Consider the following 19827-nt stretch of genomic DNA (forward strand, 5'->3'; position numbering starts at 1 on the left):
TGAGGGGTTCTGGTGGGCACTGGGAGCACCCGTGAGGGGTTCTGGTGGGCACATAGGAAGAAGATTCAGACAGCATGGTAACCAAAAGCCAGCTCTACACAGGTAACATGTTATATGTGCTTCATCTCTGGGGTCTTCAACACACCCTGCGTTAAAGAGCCTTCTCCCTAGCAATGACTGTTAACTGCTAGTCTAAACACTGGGGGAGTCCCATGAACCTTAGGAGTTTCCTGAGCCTCCCTTTGTCTTCATAAGAAAATATTTCAATCTGGAAGGAAGGGCTACACAATATTACATCCCTTCACACCGTAATTTCTTTCAGCTCACTCTTCCTTAATGTTTCTTGAGGCACATATAGGGTGATAGAAATGTCAACAGAACAGGCTACAGCAAAAGATACATATTTTCTGTTGTTTGACTGGTTATGAGTCTCCACTGTAACCACTGCCTACTAAGACTACTACAAAAAAACAAACAACAACAACAAAACAAACCTCTCTTTCCACAACCGTGCGTAACAGCCTCAGATGTCTATGGGTATAAACAGAAATGTTTAGAAGGTGACTTATACAACATCCACTTAACAACAACAATAGACTTTCTAGAGTCTATGACTGTAAGAAACTTGAGAGTTGGCTCAGGACACCCAAGGACCAAGTTCTCAGCACAAAGATTTATTTGCTTCAGAGGGACAAAGGGCAGGGAATAAGAGACAAAGACAGAGCCAGGCAGTGGTGGCATTTGCCTTTAATCCCAGTAGTTGGGAGGCAGAGGCAGGTGGATTTCTGAGTTTGAGGCCAGCCTAGTCTACAGAGTGAGTTCCAGGACAGCCAGGGCTATACAGAGAAACCCTATCTCGAAAGAGAGAGAGAGAGAGAGAGAGAGAGAGAGAGAGAGAGAGAGAGAGAAGAGAGAGAACTGGGGAGAAGGGGAAGGGAACAGAGGACTGGAAAGAAAGGGGGCAAAGGGCAAGGGGAGGGGTAATGGGTATCTGTCCCAGTGGGAGGGGGGGATGGGACAAAGGACTGCCTTTGGATAGAGAGGAGACAGACATGGCCCACAGGCAAATGGCAGTTTATAAAGGTAAAAGGAGAAACCCTGTGTTAGGATGAGGTGTTTAATTGTAATCAGACTTGTTAATTAGGTGAGCCAAAGGGGGCTTTTGATTACTGGACTTCAATATGAACTTCAATACTTGGATAACTGGACCTTGGTAGTCAGCCTCAGAAGGAGGAAGTGGCCAAATAAGGAACTAGACCTTGGTGGCTAGTTTTAGAAATGTAATCTAATGGTTTTTAGCAAGGCAGAAAGAATGGGGGAGAAGGGCAAGGCCAGCCAGAGCCATGTTTGCCATGCTTGAGCTAGCCAGAGTCCCTTCAATGACTGATCCAGTCAACCTTTCCAGCCAGATACTGCCAGATGTGAGTTCTCTCTTGTGAAGTATGTCTTAAATACAATCAGAAAATGTAAATAACAACTGTGGCACTATCACATTGTCCAGTTAGGGTTACTATTGCTGTGACAAAATGCCATGACCAAAAGCAACTAGAGGGGGAAAGAGTTTATTTGGCTTACATATCATAGTCCATTGAGGGAAGCCAAGGCAGGAAATCCACTGATGTGGCTGGAACCGGGAGGCAGGGGCTGATGCAGAGGCCATGGAGGAATGCTGCTTACAGACTTGCTCCCTATGGCTTGCTCAGTCTGCTTTCATCTAGATTCCAGGACCACCAGCCCAGGGATGGGGCCATCCATAACGGGTTGGACTCTCCTCCATCAATCACTAATTAAGAAAATGCCTCATAGGCTTGTCGGCCTACAGCCTAATCTCATGGAGGCATTTTCTCAGTAGAGGTTCTCTCCTCTCAGATGACTACAGCTTGTGTCAAGTTGACATAGCACTAGCCAGCATACCATCAAGTCTATCTTGATTTTTAGATTATAGAATTATTGTTAACAATAATCCTTGCCGGGCGATGGTGGCGCACGTCTTTAATCTCAGCACTTGGGAGGCAGAGGCAGGCGGATTTCTGAGTTCGAGGCTAGCCTGGTCTACCGAGTGAGTTCCAGGACAGCCAGGGCCACACAGAGAAACCCTGTCTCGAAAAAAAAATAATAATCCTCCAGCAGCCTGCATAGCAGTTTGGCTCTGGAAATGAAATCTAGAAGGGAGGGAGTTTTTAACTTAGTCTCAGCCTTATTCTCCATGTTCTGTAATGAAACCATCCAGCATAGCCATCCGTGGTGGCTTGCCATCACTTCTGTCACCCAACAAACAGCAATCACAATAGCCTATTTCTTAAAAACATTCTTAGATTATCTATTTTTATGGCATTGTTTTGCCTTCATGTATGTACGTGTACCGTATGTGTGTCTGGTGTCTCAGAGGTCAGAAAAAGTTGTGAGCTGCATTATGGGTACTAATACAGAACCCAGGTCCTCTGTAAGAACAAGTGCTCTTAACACCTAAGCCATCTCTCCAGTTCCTAATACCTGTCTTGCATAGGAAATGAGACTTCCCTAGCCAACAACTTTTAGGAAGATAAGCCATTCCTCACACTGGGGTCTTTACTCAATAACCGTGTGGCTACTGGCAGTGTCTTTTTCACCCACACAGGTACCTTCATTGAAGTTATTTTACTTCTTTTGTCCTTGTTCTTCCAGATACTTAAAAAAAAATTAAGACACTCAAATGCAGATCTATTTGACAAAGCTTTGCCCACAGCAGATGTGCAAGGCCTCTGAAGGTTCACCGCCATCCTTCTAAGAAAGTTTCAATAAATAAATAAATCATACATACATACATACATGCATACATACATACATGCATACATACATTCCAGTACCCTTTACATGAGTCAACAACTAAGTCAGTTATTCAAACATTTCATATGGTTTAAGACAACGTAAAAATACCTTATTGCAGCTAGGTGTGGTGGTGCACGCCTTTAATCCCAGAAGTCAGGAGGCAGAATCAGAAGCTGTGAGTTCAAGGCCAGCCTCGTCTACACAGTGAGTTTTGGACAGCCAGGACTATTACACAGAAAAACCATGTCTCAAAAACAAAAACTCAACAACAAAAACAAACAAATAAACAAAACACCTCATTGCTTTTTATCAATTGTTTGCTCAAAAGAGCAATGTTGAGTTTAGTAGCAGAAGTGTGTGTGTGTGTGTGTGTGTGTGTGTGTGTGTGTGTGTGTGTGTTGCAGGACCTCTCCTGGGGCTACCTTGCATCTCTACCCCTATCAAACTCAGCATGGCTGTCTTGAGCTACCTGCCAGGATACAACTTGAAGGCCTTCCAGAAGCTCACAAACATAGCTTCTTTTTGGTCAACATTTTCGTTACATGTTCCAACTTAACACAAGTCCTTCCATATTTATATTCAACCAATCAAGACAGTCTCTTATCTGATTTCCCTTTCCTTGATCATTTCCTGATTTCTTTATGATTCTCATTTACAAGCCAGTTTAAACCATTCAGATCCACCAAAACCTCTTCTAGCGTGTAAAGATCATGACCTACCAGGGTGCCCAGGAAAGCTACTGAAGCCCCATACTGTCCATAAGGGCTCTGCTGACTTAACTTGTTTCTTAAGTCTTTGGAAAACAGTCCTATTAGTGGGGCATCCAGCACCAAGAGAGTCATGACAAGTTTTTCTATGATCATTTCTATTGAGGCGGTAAGCATAGAGAACAGCTTACCAACGTGAGACTCCACTTGGCTTGGACTACACATACGTCTTCCTTCTAACAATGCCCTTGACGATGTGGGACCCGCACCTGCATGTACTCTGCATGTTTGTCCTCTCCTAACAACAAATGTGGCAACCTAACACCCCTACTCCCATTGGGATGAATATATTCCTCACTCTAAGTGATACAATAAATTCCAATACCCCTAACATTTGCTAATGAGTTCACTTTTGTGGATACGTCCCACTGTGGTATATCCTGAGATATCGCCTGTATAAGGGAGAGGGTGTCAATACAGCCTAGAGTGGTTTTGGGTACACGTATAGGAAGACAAACAATGTCATGTAAGTGAACTTTTAGAGATAAACTCTCTAATTACATAATTGATTGTGTATGTCTAAAATCAGATGCATCATGGGAAGGGCTGTACACAGTCGAGACAAGGTTATATAGTTCCAAACTGTCAAGTAGAAAACCACTGCTTTTATAAGTATGTTTAGCCCTTGATAAATGTCAGCTGCCAAAGCATTGTCAATAGGCAAAATGCTACGAAGTTTCACATTGTGAAAATGTTAACTTACATTTTATAGGTTTTGTCATTGTAAACAAGAAAACAATTTAGAAGAATCTAAATTCACATCCATGATCAATGAGATTAGAGAGAGCACACTGTGGGTGCAGTATTCTTAAGGCTCCCGTGAGAGTGTCAAGGCCCACTGGGAGCTGCCACTTTGACCCCACCTGTAAAAATATGAGCAGAAAACAGAGGGTTAAAGTTTTCTCTTGTCACTACTGGAAACAAAAGAGCTTTTCTAGAGTCTTGTCTAGAAAAGACTACATGTTTGTTTCCAGAATAATCAGAAATGAAACTAGAAAGGCTGCCAGAGTACGCACCAGACATCTATAGCTTCATCGTAAGGTACTTGCATTCTGATGCCACCCCAGCCACCCCAAGACACTTACCATTGCCATAATGAGAAAAAGAAAGAATTGTATAAAGAGGGGACAGACGTGGTGTGTGAATTCTGGGAAAATCTCTACTCATCCCCAAGAAGATGTGATTTCCCATCTCTTCTCTAGGCTACCCCGCCTTCAGTTTTATTTTATACTCTCCACTACAGATGACAGTGAGTAGAGAGGTAGATTTGGTAGCATCTCCTACTTCTGCTTTTGGCCAAGAATGCAAGTAAATCACTGCTCAACCAACACTCAGCCTTCTTATTGAACCCACAATTTCAGGATGGAAAGAGAACCCATTTTTTGGAGTTCAAACCAGCAATCAATAAAACAGGATCAGATTTTTTAGTATCACAGCTCTTGAGGAAAATGACAACAAAGAAAATGAATCCAGAAATTTGGCACAGACAAACCGGCAACTTCAGTAGAGACCTGGAATCTGCCTGGAGTTAGGGGGCATGACAACTTGAAACTAAGAACTGTGAATTCAGCACTCGGCAGAGCAAGTGGGTGCTGAGGCTGCTTTCAGCATCAAGAAAGCACAAGACCTTTGCACTCTCCCTGCTTTGCTTAGAAATCCCAAACTCCCCCAAGGGGGTTATCCCCACACTAATCATCAACTCCAGGTCATTAGAAACTCAGGCCAGAAAGAATTTATCACCCCCCAGGAGGAAGGGAGGCCTGGTTGGCCAGCTTCTTCCAGATGGATTCTGTCCCAGTCTGGAAGGAGTTTGCCTGGACGCTTCCACTCTGGAAACTGAGGCTGAGGGCCAGACTGCAAGGGCTGAGGATGGACAGGCACTGAAGTCTGTCCTCAGCCCACATCTCTGGGAATATCCTCCACTCCACTGAACCGTGCACAAGGACACGGATGTGTGGGCTATCCTAATCTACCCAAGCTCACTTCAGTCAGATCCTTCCCAGATGAATGAGTTGGCAAAGCAAGCTGCTTGGTCATACAGGAGAGATCTGGAAGGTGTGTGCCCCAAAGCTAGCCAAACTTACTGAAGACCGAACTAGAACCACATGTTGCCACAAGGTCACCACAATCCTGTACCTAGTTCATGGTGGGAGTGTTGCTGCTCTGGTTGCTGATCCGTGATCCCTCTGGATTTCCATCTTTGTTGCCAAGAGAGGTTATGTAAGAATGTTATGTAAGCCTTCTTCTTTATTTGCACCAGCTCCTGGAAAGTTGGCCCCATGTGCAGTAACACATACTTTATTTCAATGCTCTGAGATTCCCCACTGAACAGGATTGTATTTGGAGAATAAGCCTCTGCTTGTGGGTCTAGCTCTGTGAGTAGGCAGGGGTGATCCTAGCTTAGTCCACCCCCCCCCCCACACACACACAGAGCTAAATGCTACAAATACTGGCTTCACCATAGGCAGAAAGCCATGAGCTGAGGGCATAAGTGGGCCTCTGCCACAGGGACATTTTTACATAGAAGGGTGTCTTTCTAAGTGTGGGGGCCTCAGAAGACTCATGCAGCTTGGTACCATCAACATATAGCTGAGGAAGGGATGGAGAAATCAGTGAAGACCACTAGGAACCATTAGAAAAGGAGGCAAGTGCAGCCTGGGCAGGGAGAAGCCCACCAATGAAGGATCTTGTTCTGAAGATAGTAAATGTATATTCCTCCGTGTGACCAGTGAGCTCAGGGGGAGGGTCAGAATCCCTGGGCTCAACTAGCAGGGAAGCAGGAAGCAGAGGGGCCTCAGAGAGGGGCAAGAGTGCCAGGAGAGACTAATACCCCTGGAGGGGACACGGAGGTGAGGTGTAGGCCTTCCGCCATGATGGTTATGACCCCCGAGCCGTCTCAGATTCTGATTCCCTTTCAGGCTCATTCTGTGGAGGTCACAAAATTGACTAGATCTGAATGTCCCTCTTCACAGCCCAGCTTCTTGGCTCTGTGGTTTATAATTATCAAACATCCAGCTTCCAGCCAATGAGGTTTCTACCAAGGTTGCTACTTCAATAAATGGAAGGTCACAGATTAGCTTCACGATCAGTCACAAGCACGGCATTGAGTCCCATCTAGACCCTTAGCTCTGAGGAAGTAGGTGAGTATATTTGGGGGCAAGGTTGAGGTGGGGGTGTCTCTGCATTTGTCTGGAGTAACATGACCTTCTTGTTCATGTTTTCTCAAAAGTCTAAATGTTCAGAGTTCAGGGAAAATGGCTTTGTTGAAACTTGTTCTTGGAAATCCTGGATTTGCAATATGCACACTCTAGAGAAAGAGTGATCAAAGGGGCTCAACATGGAGATCTGGCTGACACAGGGTATTATCTCAGTGCTCTAAGAAATTTAGAGAGCCAGTAATAGGGCCAGGAGGGTAGAAGTGAAGGGGGCCACCAGTGCTTCTAGGGGAGTCAAGAAGGCAAGTGTTTCTTTACCATGTTCCGCAGGTGAAGAGACAGGTCCAGAGAGATTAAGTGACATGGCCAGTGTCACACATCCAGACAGGCAGAGAAAATAATATTTTAACCAGTGTGTCTGGCCTTATGCTTTCTCCCTGTGACGGTTTTTCTCTTAGGTCACACACACACACACACACACACACACACACACACACACACACGCTTAAGCAGGTTAACGGCAAGCTGGGAACTTGGCTGGGGGACTTACATGGTTTCTTTTCTCTTCTTCAGAGTTACAGGAAAACACACAGTCAGAAGTAGCTGTGTCTTTGGCCTTTGAGATCTGAGACTCAGAAGTCTGATGGCTCCTTATCGTATCAGGAAATACCAGGACAGCGACCACAGGAGTGTGGTGGATTTGTTCCGCAGAGGCATGGAGGAGCACATACCTGCCACCTTCCGCCACATGCTGCTGTTGCCTCGAACCCTCCTGTTCCTACTCGGGGTCCTTTTTGCTCTATTCTTGGTCTCAGGCTCCTGGCTTCTGGTTCTTCTGTCCATTCTTACCTTCTTTGCCGCCCTGTGGCTCCTTGCAAAATACACTTGGGAAAAGTATATGACAATGTGTTTGCACACAGACATGGCTGACATCACCGGAACCTACTTGAGTTCTCGTTACTCCTGCTTCTGGGTAGCTGAGTCTGGAGGTCAGACGGTGGGCATAGTGGCTGCTCTGCCAGTGAACGAGCCCCTCCTGCAGAAGAAGCAACTGAGGCTACGTCACCTCTCTGTGTCCTTGGAACACCGAAGAGAGGGCATAGGGAAAGCTCTGGTCAGGACTGTCCTCCAGTTTGCACAGGCTCAGGGCTTCAGTGAAGTTGTCCTCGCCACCAGCATGTTGCAGTATGCAGCCCTAGCTCTGTATCAGGGCATGGGCTTCCAGAAGACTGGCGAGACCTTCTTCACCTTTATCTCCAGACTAAGGAAATCTCCAATGATACACTTTAAGTATTGCCTCGCTTCTCCAGAAGGGGACCTTTGAGCCCTCTCCTGTGGGCATCAATCAGGATCTAATTGCTTCTGTAATAGTAACAAGCAAATCCAGCTACTTCAGGTGCAAACCACTAGCCCTTTCTCTTAAGTACATCTGAATAAATGTGTTTGGGGTTGGGGTTGGGACAATGGCTACTCTGTGTTAGCCATGCTTTCTGAGGCATCCCTTTTGCTAACACTACAGTCATGTATAAAAAGTAACACAAAATAATAAAATTTTACATAGCTTGTGAATCTTTGGCTCATCTACTGAGCTTGGCAGGACAGCTGTCAGGGTCTCAGGACACCTTGGCTTGGCTGAAGCATATTATGTCATTCTAGCAGACTGGCTCAGGCAGGGCTTGAGGTTTTTATAGAGTCACAAAAGCAAAAGCATGAGGAAGTGAAGACCTTTCTCAAACCCTGAAGGTGTCACGTGCAGAAACATCCAAGACTTGGGTGGAAACTCACCCACCTCTGTCGTAGAGGGACTGCAGTCACAGAACCAAGGGGCAGGCTGTGGCCCTGTGACTAGCCAGGCAGCATGTTCAACTGCTTCTGCACAAGGTTAGGAGAGTGGGTGGGGGTGGAGTACAGGGTGTCTTCGAGATTGTTCCCACCCTTTGGGAGCTGAGTGAACTCGGTCTTCTGGAGCAGCATGCATGCCTTGAGATAGGCTGGACATGAAGTGTTCCTGTAGCCAAGACTAGCTATAGGATCAGGAAGGTTACCGTACATAACCCCGGGCACAACTTCGTTCTGTCCACACTGCTCTGGGATACCTGATTTCCCTAAGTGCGTCTGGCCTGAATGTGCTCCTGTAAGCCTCGATGTCTTAGGATTGTGACAGTATTTTAACAGCAGTGCAAATGTTATAAAAAAAAATACCACCACCTTGTGTATTTAAAAATAGTTAACTCCAAGTATCTGCATGCCTTTAATCCCAGCACTCAGAAGGCAGAGGTGAGGCGGGGGGCTATCTATGAGTTTCAAGACCACATAGCATATTTGCTCATCTACATAGCAAATTCTAGGCCAGCAAGAGCTACATAATGAAACCTATCTTAATAATAATAATTTTTAAAATAAAATGGTTAACTTTCAACATTGTAAATGTTTTCTCCCAGTAATTGGAAAATGAAAGAAGCCTATAGAGATGTCTAAAACTCTCAAGTTCACAAGTAGTTAAAGAGATCAATGCTGTCGAGGGAGGCATATGTATGCATGCAAACACGTGTGCTTGCTCTCTCTCTCATGTGTGTGTGCATGTGCATGTGTGTGCATGTGTGCTCGTGCAAATATGCCAGAACTCAACCTCAAATGTTTTTGAGACAGTGTTTCTCACTGGCAGGAACTGGCTGGCCAGCTAGCCCCAGGATCCATTCATTCATCTTGGTTCCCCCTGCTAAGATTACAAACACAAGCCCCCACACCCAGCTTTTTTATGTAGGTTCTGGAAATCTGAGGCTTAGGGGTCAAACTCAGATCACTTTACTGGCTCAGCTGCCCAGCTCTTGCTTGAGTTCTATGCGGGGGCTGCTGCTGTGTCACCTGCAGTCACATAGGCTCAAGAAAGTGGAATGCACCATTCTAAACCTCAACTCCAGTGGTGCCAGAGGCTCTGAGGGTCTTCCTGGCCAGTTTGACACCCTGTAGAGGAACACATGATGTTTAGCACTTGTCTTAGGAACCCAAAATCTTCAGGTATGGATGGAAGGGTTGCTTCTAACAGAATCGGAGTAGGCAGAAACTCAAGCAAGCCCATGAATTTGGGGGATTCCATAGAATGGCAAAATGTAGACTTATGATTTGTACAAGGATTAGTTTATGCTCATAGAAGGTAGAAGACTGACGGTTTTCCAAAAGGCAGGAAGAAATAGGGCATGAGCCAGGATAATTTTAGAGGTTAGTGACTCGGATCCAGCAGCAAGAAACCCTGGACTGTGGCTTTCAGACCTCCTGTTCCTTCAGCTAATAATAATTTTTCTAATTTAAAGAACAAGATTTTATTCTGAAAATGGTAGACATGTAAAGACATTAATATTTCTCAGGTCAGGGCTTGTCACTGATTCCTAAGTATAGATGGAATATAACCAGCAGCGTCATGCTTCTGCCTCATGCTTTTCCTCAATCGTGGACTGTACCCTCAAACTGTGAGCCTCTCTAAGTAAAAATATTTCCTATTATGTTTTGTGTCTATGTCCTATAAATAAGACATAGTGGAAGTGAGCCACAAGGTAATAGGTTATTAGTACAGCCTATTTTTTTCAATTTGGTTTTTACTTTCTAAACACATTTATTCACCTGGGCACACACATAAGCACACTTGAGGACGTAGGTGTACACAATTGAAGTCTGCCAGCCTGGCCTCCCTCAAACTTCCTGTTTCCTGCTTGCTTTCCTCTCTTCTCATTTTAAAAATTATGGCAAATGTACATAGTACACAATGGGTTTTTTTTTTTTTAACTTTATTTATTTATTTATTATAAGTACACTGTAGCTGTCTTCAGACACCCCACAAGAGGGCATCAGATCTCATTGCAGATGGTTGTGAGCCACCATGTGGTTGCTGGGATTTGAACTCATGACCTCTGGAAGAGCAGTCAGTGCTCTTAACCACTGAGCCATCTCACCAGCCCCGCAATGGGTTTTTTTTTGTTTTTACATTTTGGGGGTAGGTTTCAAAACAGGGTTTATCTGTGTAGCCTGGCTGTTCTGGAACATGCTCTATAGACCAAACTATCCTTGAACTCACAGTGGGCTATCTGCCTGGGTCTGTAGGGATTAAAGGAGTTACCACCACCACCTGGGTTGCTTTATTTATTTTTTATTTATATATTTATTTATTTTCTCTGTGTGTATAAATATGTGTTTGTGTGGAGGTCAGAGAACAATTTGTGGGAATCAGTTCTCTCCTTCCACAGTTGTGGGTCAGGGGATCAAACTCATGCTGTCAGACTTGGTAGTACATGCCTTTCCCTGCTAAGATATTTTTTTGTAAACTTTTCAGTCCTACTATCTCTCCATTCCTTCATATCTGCCTTCTGCCTTGCAACCTCCCCACAGAAGAAAAAAAGATAGAATTTTAAAAAAATCTTGTTATGGAAGCTGTGGTATGGTATGTCACAGTGTGTCACACAGTATAGCCCCTTGCCCACACATCTTTCCTTGCAAATGTTCATTGCAATGAGTCATTGAAGGCCTCTGGCTTCTGCTACACCATCAATATTGGATCCTCATGGGGACTCCTCTCAGATATCCTGTTGTTGTCCTGTGTCATGGAGGTCCTATAGCTTTCAATCTGCAGTTCAAAGATGAGGTAGATGTTCAAGTGGGCCAACTAGAAGCCCTCAGTATGGGCCTGTGAGGCAGCTGAGTTGCTCAGCCAGCCAGCTCTCCTTTGCCCACACCACCAAGGAAAGCTCTCCGATACTGTCCAGGCTAGCTCACCCAATGCCTCAGCCAATAGAGGGAAAGGTCCGCTCCCCAATTCTCATACACTGGGGGTTTGCTCACTGGCACCTTTCCCACCAGAGCTAACTCTAATGTGCTGCCCAACTGAGGTGCAGGGCCAGCTCTTCCAAGTGGTGCAGCCGGTGAGGAGTAGGGTCAGCTCTCCAGCTCTCATGACCTTGGGACCAGTTCATCCACCTGCCTGCTGCAGGCAACAAGGGATGAGGGGGAGAAGGGCATTTTTCCCTCACCCACACCACTGCCACAACATTTTTAATTGTGTAGTTTGGTGTTACTAATTACATTTGTAGTAAAATGCAATTATCCCCACTGTCTATTTTTCATCTGTGGGCATTGTACAATAGATAACTCCAGCTCCTCCTCACTCAGCCCTTGTTAATGTCTGCTTCCTGCTACCTTTATGAATGTGCCTTGTCTGTATCCCATGTGAGTGGAATCATAGAGTTCTTGCCCTTTTGTCTTTTGTGTCTGAATTCTTTCACTTCACTTAGTGTAGTGTTTTTGAGGATCATATATGTTGTAGCAGACATCAAATTTTTCTTCTGGATGTGTGTGTGTATATAGGTGTATGTGTGTGTGTTACTGTGGATTAAATATAGACCCTGGTACAAGCCTGTCATGTACATGTAGCCACAGCTTTTCTGAAGCTGGCTATATAGACCAGGCTACCCCTCAACTCTGCTTCTGACTCCCAAACACTGGGATGAAAGTTGTACAGCACCATGCCTGGCTCTCTACTGTGTTTTTTAACCTGAAGACTAGAATTTGAATTTTTAGCACCCACCGAGAGGCTGGGTGGGCATGGTGAATAATTTCAGGTTTTGGGGGATTCTAAGAGCAAGCTAGACAGGTAAACAGCCAAATCAGTAATAAAAGCTGAAAAGAGACTGAGGAAGCCAGCTATTGCTGTGACAAAACACCACGACCAAGGCAGCTTACAGAAGTTTACTGGGGCTTACACTCCCTGAGCGTGAGAGTCCATGACTATCCTGACAGAGAGTCTAGAAGCAGACAGTCAAGCATGGTGATAGAGCAGTAGCTGAGAGCTTACATACTTATCCAAAATGTAGGAGGCAGAGAGAGAGAAAGAGATAACTGAGAATGTCCTGGGATTTTGATACCTCAAAGCCCACCCTCAGGGACACACCTCCTCCTGCAAGGCCACACCTCCTAATCCTTCCCAAGCAGTTCTACCAACTGAGGACCAAGCATTTAAATATATGTGCCTGTGGGGGGGCATTCTCATTCAAACCACTATAATAGCCAATGTTAACTTCTGGCTCACACACACACATACACACAAATACAATGTACACAAATATACATGCAGAAGGGCTATTATTCCCTGGCCTGAGAATGTATAAGCCATATTTTATCCATTCATCTGCTGGTAGATTCTGCCATTGCCATCTACTGTTTGACAAGAATTCATTTATTTTGAAAACAGGGAAATATTTGCTAAGTCTATGAAAAAGAAATACACACTTAAAATAAAATAGAGACACAGTGAGTTTTAAACTAAAGTTATTAGACAGAGAGCACATCTGGGAGCTACTTTGAACATGCATGATAAGCCAGTTAACTGCTGTTATTATGAATTTATTTTCTTTTACCTTATGTGTAAGGGTGTTTTGCCTGTATGTGTGTAAGTGCAGCACATGAGGGCTGTGAATGAAAACTCCTGAAAAGAAGCTGTGTCTACAAACTGACTGACAGATTAGAATTTCAGTCCTGTGTAGATACTGGAGTGTTGTAAATCTGAAGGCTAGTTTCCTTATCTTGGGATAGTTCTAGTCCCAGAACAGCCATCCCTTGTTCCCCTGTTTGGAACTAACATTTTGTGGCTTGTAGATAAAAACCTTCTAGAATCTATTAACTTACCAGACCACTAGCTTTCCCTAACCCAAAAGCTAAGAATGCTACCAGAATGTCTTGGACCTATAGTTAAGCTTCAACCCACTACCCTAAACCTGCTTCTCTGATATACCCACCTATGTATTTTAAAATTGCTTTCTTTATTATGGAAAACTATAAAAGTTCCATAAATTGCTTCCCTTTTGTAATATGGAATTTGGAATTCCATATTACAAATATGGAATATTTATTACATATTACATAATAAATTTATTACATAATAATATTACAAATATGTAATATTCCATATTACAAATATGGAAACACCTAAATTGGTGTTTCAGGCCATGGTCATCCCAAATGGCTCCAGAATAAACTACCTCATAGTCCTTTAAGACAAGAGCTGTGGGTTTTGTGTCAAAAGAAGGTCTGAATAAGGTGTCAGATCCCCCGGAACTGTTGTAAGCCATCATTTGGGGTGCTGGGAATCGAATCCAAGTTCTCCAGAAGAGTAACAAGTGTTCTTCATTGCTGAGCTCTCTCTCCAGCCCTGGTTAATCTTTTGAACAAAATCAATGTGGATGTATTCAGTAGGCAGACAGTTTAAACTTTCCCAGTATGACTACATGGTTGTAATTCTAGGCCAACGATAGTCAGTCAGCTTTAGCAACACAGTGAAATATTATCTTTAACAAAAGAAGAAGCTAACGTGGGCATTATTAAAGCAAGTTTGTTTTAGGAACAATTGTAGAGCTAGTAGAGATTTGTGGCCTCGTAGAAGGCTAGATAGAGCTTTACAATCAGCCTGATTAGACAAAACAGTGGGATAAGGCTTCTGTGGGCCATCTGCACAGAGCTCGGATTAAATAAAGACATTGCAGGAAAAAGTTAAAGTGTGTCTCTTCTCTTATCAGTTAATGTCCCCTCTCTGTTGCATCTTAATTCAGCTCTGTGTGAAGGAGGGAGGGGCACAGGTTGCTACAAGCACTTGCCTCATAGAGATGAGCAGAATCAGGTGAGTGTGCTCTTGGCTGTGAGGACTAAGAAACAAAAAAGAGAATTCTTGTGATTGATGGTCATATTTATGCTAGAGATGTAAGCGATGGCCGTTCAGTGGAGGAGTTCATATCCCCCCTCATTGGGCCTGTTTGGCAATGATGTAACGTCAAGTCACGTACATTTTCATATGAAACTTGTTAACTAAACTCTTGTGATTCTCAAAAATATTTTTAACCTTTATTTTTATGTGCATGGGTGTTTGCCTGTGTGTATATTTGTGCATAATGTACAAGCAGTGCTCCTGGAGGCCAGAGGTGTTGGATCCTCCGAGAGTGGAGTTACAGACAGTTGTGAGCTGCCACATTGTTACTGGCAATGAAACATGGCTCCTCTGGAAGGGCATCGTGTGCTTAGTCACTGAGCCACCTCTCCAGTCATCTACTTCATTATTATTGTTGTTGTTGCTATTATTATTATTATTGTTGTTGTTATTATTTGGACAGAATCTCTCACCAAACCTGGAGCTAATCTAGGTGTGCTGGCCATCAAGCTCCTGGGATATGCCTGTCACCTCCCTAGCACGGATTACAGCAAATAGTGCTTCAGTTTTTTATGTAGGTGCTGGGAGCTAAACTTGGGTCCTCATACTATATGGAAGCAGTTTACTGAATGAGACATCTACTAAGCTCTAGTTTTGATTTTTTTTAATGAATGTGGCAATTTATTAACCTAATCATCTTTTGTTCTAATGCTTCTTGTTGGCAGCTGCCACCTGTCCAGTGAGCCTGTCTAGATCTCTCTGTCTCTGAGGTGTTAGCTTGTGGGTCTCCATCTTGGTCCTTTCTCACCATTTTCAGCCTCTCCAGGGCTCCCCGTGCTGGGATCAGACAGGCCACACTCCGGAGCCTCTACTGAAGTGGCTGGGCCTGACACTGTTTCTCTGTTGTCCTCCATAGATCTTGATCATGGAACCAACCAGGTGTCATGTTGGGAAGCAGCTCGTGTGTAGAACCAGTTATCATATGGGGCAAGCTCTTCATTTTTGGCCTGCTTGACTGTGTCCACCCATACAGGGACTTTCAGCTTCCCAGACATTTTGAGGAAGGCTGCCAGAGCTCTGACAAATTCCTGCTGGTTAATGTCTTTTACAATAACTCCAGGCATCCCTTCACTGCCCACCTAACCCTCTGTGCTCCTGGATTATGTCGATCTGGCATGTCCAGGCCTGCTGTTCCAGGGGGCTGAGCAACCCCGTGCTGGGATTCCCATGGTTCCCTGCAGGATCTCTTGGGGCCAGATAGCTTCCTTCCCCCACCCCACCCCCTACGCACGAACACAAGCATGGATCCAGAGCCCTCGCTTATTGTCTATAGTTTTGACTTTTTTTTTTAAAAGCACATCCACCTATTAAAGAGAGACATCTGTAGGTTTGATATACAGAACATCCCCTGCACTCCAGTAGAGCTACCTGCCCTTCTGTACAGGCTTTCTGTGACTCCTTCTCAACTGTTCAGTCATGGCTTGTATGCTGCTGGCTTATTGGCAAGGCTGAGAACAAGTGTCCAGTGTCTACATGCATGTACATAGTTCCTACTCCCAGCCCCCCGCAGTGCAAGGAGTGCTATTTGGGGTATTAGTTGTTGTCGTCTTAATCCTGTGATCAAACAGCTGATAAGAAGCAATATCAGTGTTTGTTTGGGCTCAAAATTTGAGTGTACAGTCTACCATGTGGAGGAAGGCATGGCATGGAGTCGGGTTTGGCTGTAACAGCAGAAGCATGTGCTGACTGGTTACACAAGTCAACAGGCAGGAAGTAGGGATGATGAGGCATGGTGCTGAGCTCACTTCCTTTTTATTCAGCTGGAACTCCAGCCCATGGGTTGATGTCACCCATATTTAGGGTAGGACTTCCCTCATTTGAACGTCTCTGGAAATGCTTCTGAAGACATGCCCAAGGTGTATCTTCTAGATTCAAAGCCAGTCAAGTTTATAAGGACGATTAACTATCAATCAATGTTCTGTCTAGTTTAAGTTGAGCTACATAGTAAAACTAGTTTCTTCTTCTTCTTCTTCTTCTTCTTCTTCTTCTTCTTCTTCTTCTTCTTCTTCTTCTTCTTCTTCTTCTCCTCCTCCTCCTCCTCCTCCTCCTCCTCCTCCTCCTCCTCCTTCTCTTCTTTCTCCTCCTCTTCCTCCTTTTCTGGAAAGGAGGTGGGGTGTATTTATTATAAAAGAAAAAAAACAAAACTAGACTCTATCAGCTTTTTCAGAAGGAAAGGAATAGTCGCTGGGAGAAGACACTAGGACACAAAATGACAAATGGTAAAACTAGTTTCGTATCCTTCCCCTAGGTCTTTGGTTTATTTTTTGTATATCCGTTATCCAATCTCACCATCATCCTTTGTCTTAGTTAGGGTTTCATTACTGTGAAGAGACACCATGACCAAGGCAACTCTTATAAAGGACAGCATTTAATTGGAGCGGGCTTACAGGTTCTGAGGTTCAGTCTGTTCTCATCATGGCAGAGAGCATGGCAGCATCCAGGTAGGCAAGGTGCTGGAGGAGCTGAGAGTTCTACAGCTTGTTTAAAAGTCAAACAGAAGCAGCTAGAAGATCTTAAAACCCACCCCTAAGGTGATACACTTCCTCCAACAAGGCCACACTCCTAATAGTACCAATCCCTGGGCCAAGCAAATTCAACCATCACTGCCACTTCCCAAAGCTTCCAGCCTCTGATCTGAATTGATTGCTCTCTGTGAGCCACTCAATTCTTACTGAACCAAGCATGAGCTACATGTCCTGCAAGACCCAGTAACAAGACAACAATGATGCTTGCCTTCATTGAGCTCTTTAGGAGACAATTCAGGAAGGAAACAAAAAACAACACCTCAGTCCAACCCCTCACCCTCTGTTGCAATGAGTTATTTCCAGTTTTGCTTTGAAGGCTTGAAGCCTTCCTGTTAGGTGACAGCACTGATGCACCTGTCAGGGATGGTGGGAATGTTGTTTCCAGTCTAGCCACAGTGCTCAGCCTCTATGTTCTGGAAGACAATGCAAACTCTAAAGCATCTTCCACCATCTCAGTTAGCTTATACCATGAAACTTTTTTCAGTCTTGCTTCATCTGTCTTACAGCTGGCTCTGGATTTGGGGAGCAAAGGTGAGGATGAATACTGTGATATATTGAGCCAGGATGGAGAGGAATATGTAAACTTGACCATAGCCACGTTGGAACTTGGCCACAGGTCCTCTGCAGAAGAGAAATCTAGAAACCTAGGTAGTCTAGGTATTCCATTGAAGGAAGTGGCCCAGGACAGAGTGAATAGGCACCCCATGCAGTTTTTATCCTAGAGCCTGAGGAGACAGCTTGGGTCCCTGGGTGTTTCTCTGAAAGTTAAGGAAGGAGCTCAAAGTTACTGCGCCCCAGACTATGAACTGAATATATATCCATGTTCATGTTCCTTAGAAATGCAATCCCTTAACAATAGCAACAAAACAAAAACATCACCACACACAAAAATCAACCAAACATGATGGGTGAGGCTTTGAAAACAGCTTCTTTGGGAAGTGGTGGGGATCATGTTTCCTCAGATAGGGACAGTCTTCTTGTGGACCTGCAAAGAGGCAGAACCTGTGGAGAGTGTCCCCTGGAGACTAACACTACATTTAACTACAAAGTTATTTTCCCTGCTAGCTCCCTGCCCAGCCCAGCCTGGCAAGTGTCCTGTGATCACCTGGGAGATTGCTATCACTAACAAACCACACAGGCTGATCTCATGGAGCTCCTAGCAAGCAAAGATGCAGATTATATTAATGATTCAGACTGGTCTAATTTTATAGATGGACAAAACAATCATCTGAGACACAAATAGACTTCATGAAGTCAGGCATGATTTGATATGTCTGAAATCCCAGCATTTGGGAGGCCAGGGGCATGGTTGTTGACTTCGAAGCCAGCCTGAGCTACTTAATGACCTCCCCCAGCCCTACCACCCTCCCTGGTTCACAGTAAGATTCTGTCCTCTTCCCCTATACCTTCACTACAAACTGGAGGCCCTATCAGCCACTGCAGGCTTGGGCTGGGCTCTATAAGTAGACAGCAGTCAAGCAGCTCTAAACTAAGTTAGAAGCAGCAGCAGCAGCAGGTGAGCAACCCTTGCCGGGGCTTCCAGCAAAGTAAGAGGTATGGGTCCTGGTGAGCCAGACAGAGCACTGTCTGGAAAGTGTAGCTAGGAGAGAGAGAGCAGGGCAGTCTGATTGCCCTAGGAATGAAGCCTGCTGGATCTGTGGATCTTGGAATGAAGATGGATCTATGCACAGAAGGGAAGCCATCGTGTGATCTGGGAGCAGAAGGGAGGCCCCAGCTTTGAGAACTGTTCTCTAGTCCTGTTTCCATCCTCTCCCAGGTGCCTGACCTGAATCTCTGGCAGAGCATCTGAACAATCCAGTGCTGGGGCCAAGAGATCAGATTATTTCCATCTTGCCTAAATTGCCTTGCACACTGGGGTTTGAGACAACCACTACTTTCTATTTTTATTCTGAATAGTAACCCACAAGCATTAAGTCACAGCATTTTGGAGCTGAAAAAGGCTTCAGAGCTACCAATGTTCTCATTTTGGAGGTGACTGAGCATCTGACTAAGACATCCTTCTTCTGCGTCTTCTTGGTATCTTCCTAGTACAAGCAGGAGTTTAGGCTGCATAACTTGATTACTCTCAGGGCACTGGGGATGGGACCTGCTTTCACGACATCTGAGGAAATCTTCAGAAGTGGCCACTGGTCTGGGTGCCCCTACCACTGCAGGGAGTGGGAGCTGTTTGCTGAGTTTACACCACCTTCCCTCCTCAGCATTGGGCTTCAGCTGTGATTCCAAGTCCAGGGAAGAATCCTTTCTGCATTGTGTGCAGCCACTGGACTAAGAGCAACGTGGGAATCATTTACCAACACTTCTTTTCCAGATGTTGCTCTATGTAGAGAATACTGTGTTTCATGTGAGATGACAAGACTCACGGCTTTGATTCCACAAGTAAACGAGTGAGTTGAGGGAGACCTGAAGGGGGTGCGGAGGCATCTGGGGAGACTTTGGTGATGGGTGTGGCCATGGTCTAGACATTCCAAACAAGTCTAATGAGCAGGAGCAGACCTCACCACTCCAAGCTGTGATTCCATTCCCTGAGCTCATGACCATACAGCAGGGCAGACGCGGCCCAGCTCCATGCTCCTCTCCAGACAGGAAAGAAATGATCTTTTGCTGCTTGCTTCACTATAAGTCAATCAACAGTGATTTATTTTCTAAAAAAGTATATAAAAGCACATATAAGCAGGGGCTCCCTCTCCTAGAACTAGAGCTGCATCGTAAGGCATGGCCTGTGGGCAAGGCCTCAGTGGAGAAAGGAAGATCTGCTTCCAAACTACCAGTGGCTCTGCCACTGCCCCAGACCCCACAGGGACTAAGTTGCA

The 19827-nt window shown here is 44.8% G+C and overlaps 1 protein-coding gene and 1 pseudogene across 1 annotated transcript in view; one reads left to right on the top strand and one right to left on the bottom strand.

Annotated features, from left to right (window-relative positions):
• LOC114616881 (N-acetyltransferase family 8 member 3-like) overlaps positions 1 to 8299 on the top strand; it is a 10766-nt gene extending 2467 nt beyond the window's left edge. Inside the window, exons 2-3 of the mRNA XM_028762374.1 lie at positions 6548 to 6715; positions 7304 to 8299. Of these exons, the coding sequence (XP_028618207.1) occupies positions 7374 to 8054 (681 nt within the window). The 5' untranslated portion in view covers positions 6548 to 6715; positions 7304 to 7373 and the 3' untranslated portion in view covers positions 8055 to 8299. The remainder of the gene's footprint in view (positions 1 to 6547; positions 6716 to 7303) is intronic.
• Positions 8300 to 15116: 6817 nt separating this feature from the next.
• On the bottom strand, positions 15117 to 15535 carry LOC114616814 (annotated as a pseudogene).
• Between the last annotated feature and the right edge of the window lie 4292 nt (positions 15536 to 19827).

This window comes from Grammomys surdaster, unplaced genomic scaffold (genome assembly GCF_004785775.1).
Source record: "Grammomys surdaster isolate TR1022 unplaced genomic scaffold, NIH_TR_1.0 133, whole genome shotgun sequence".
NCBI lineage: Eukaryota > Metazoa > Chordata > Mammalia > Rodentia > Muridae > Grammomys > Grammomys surdaster.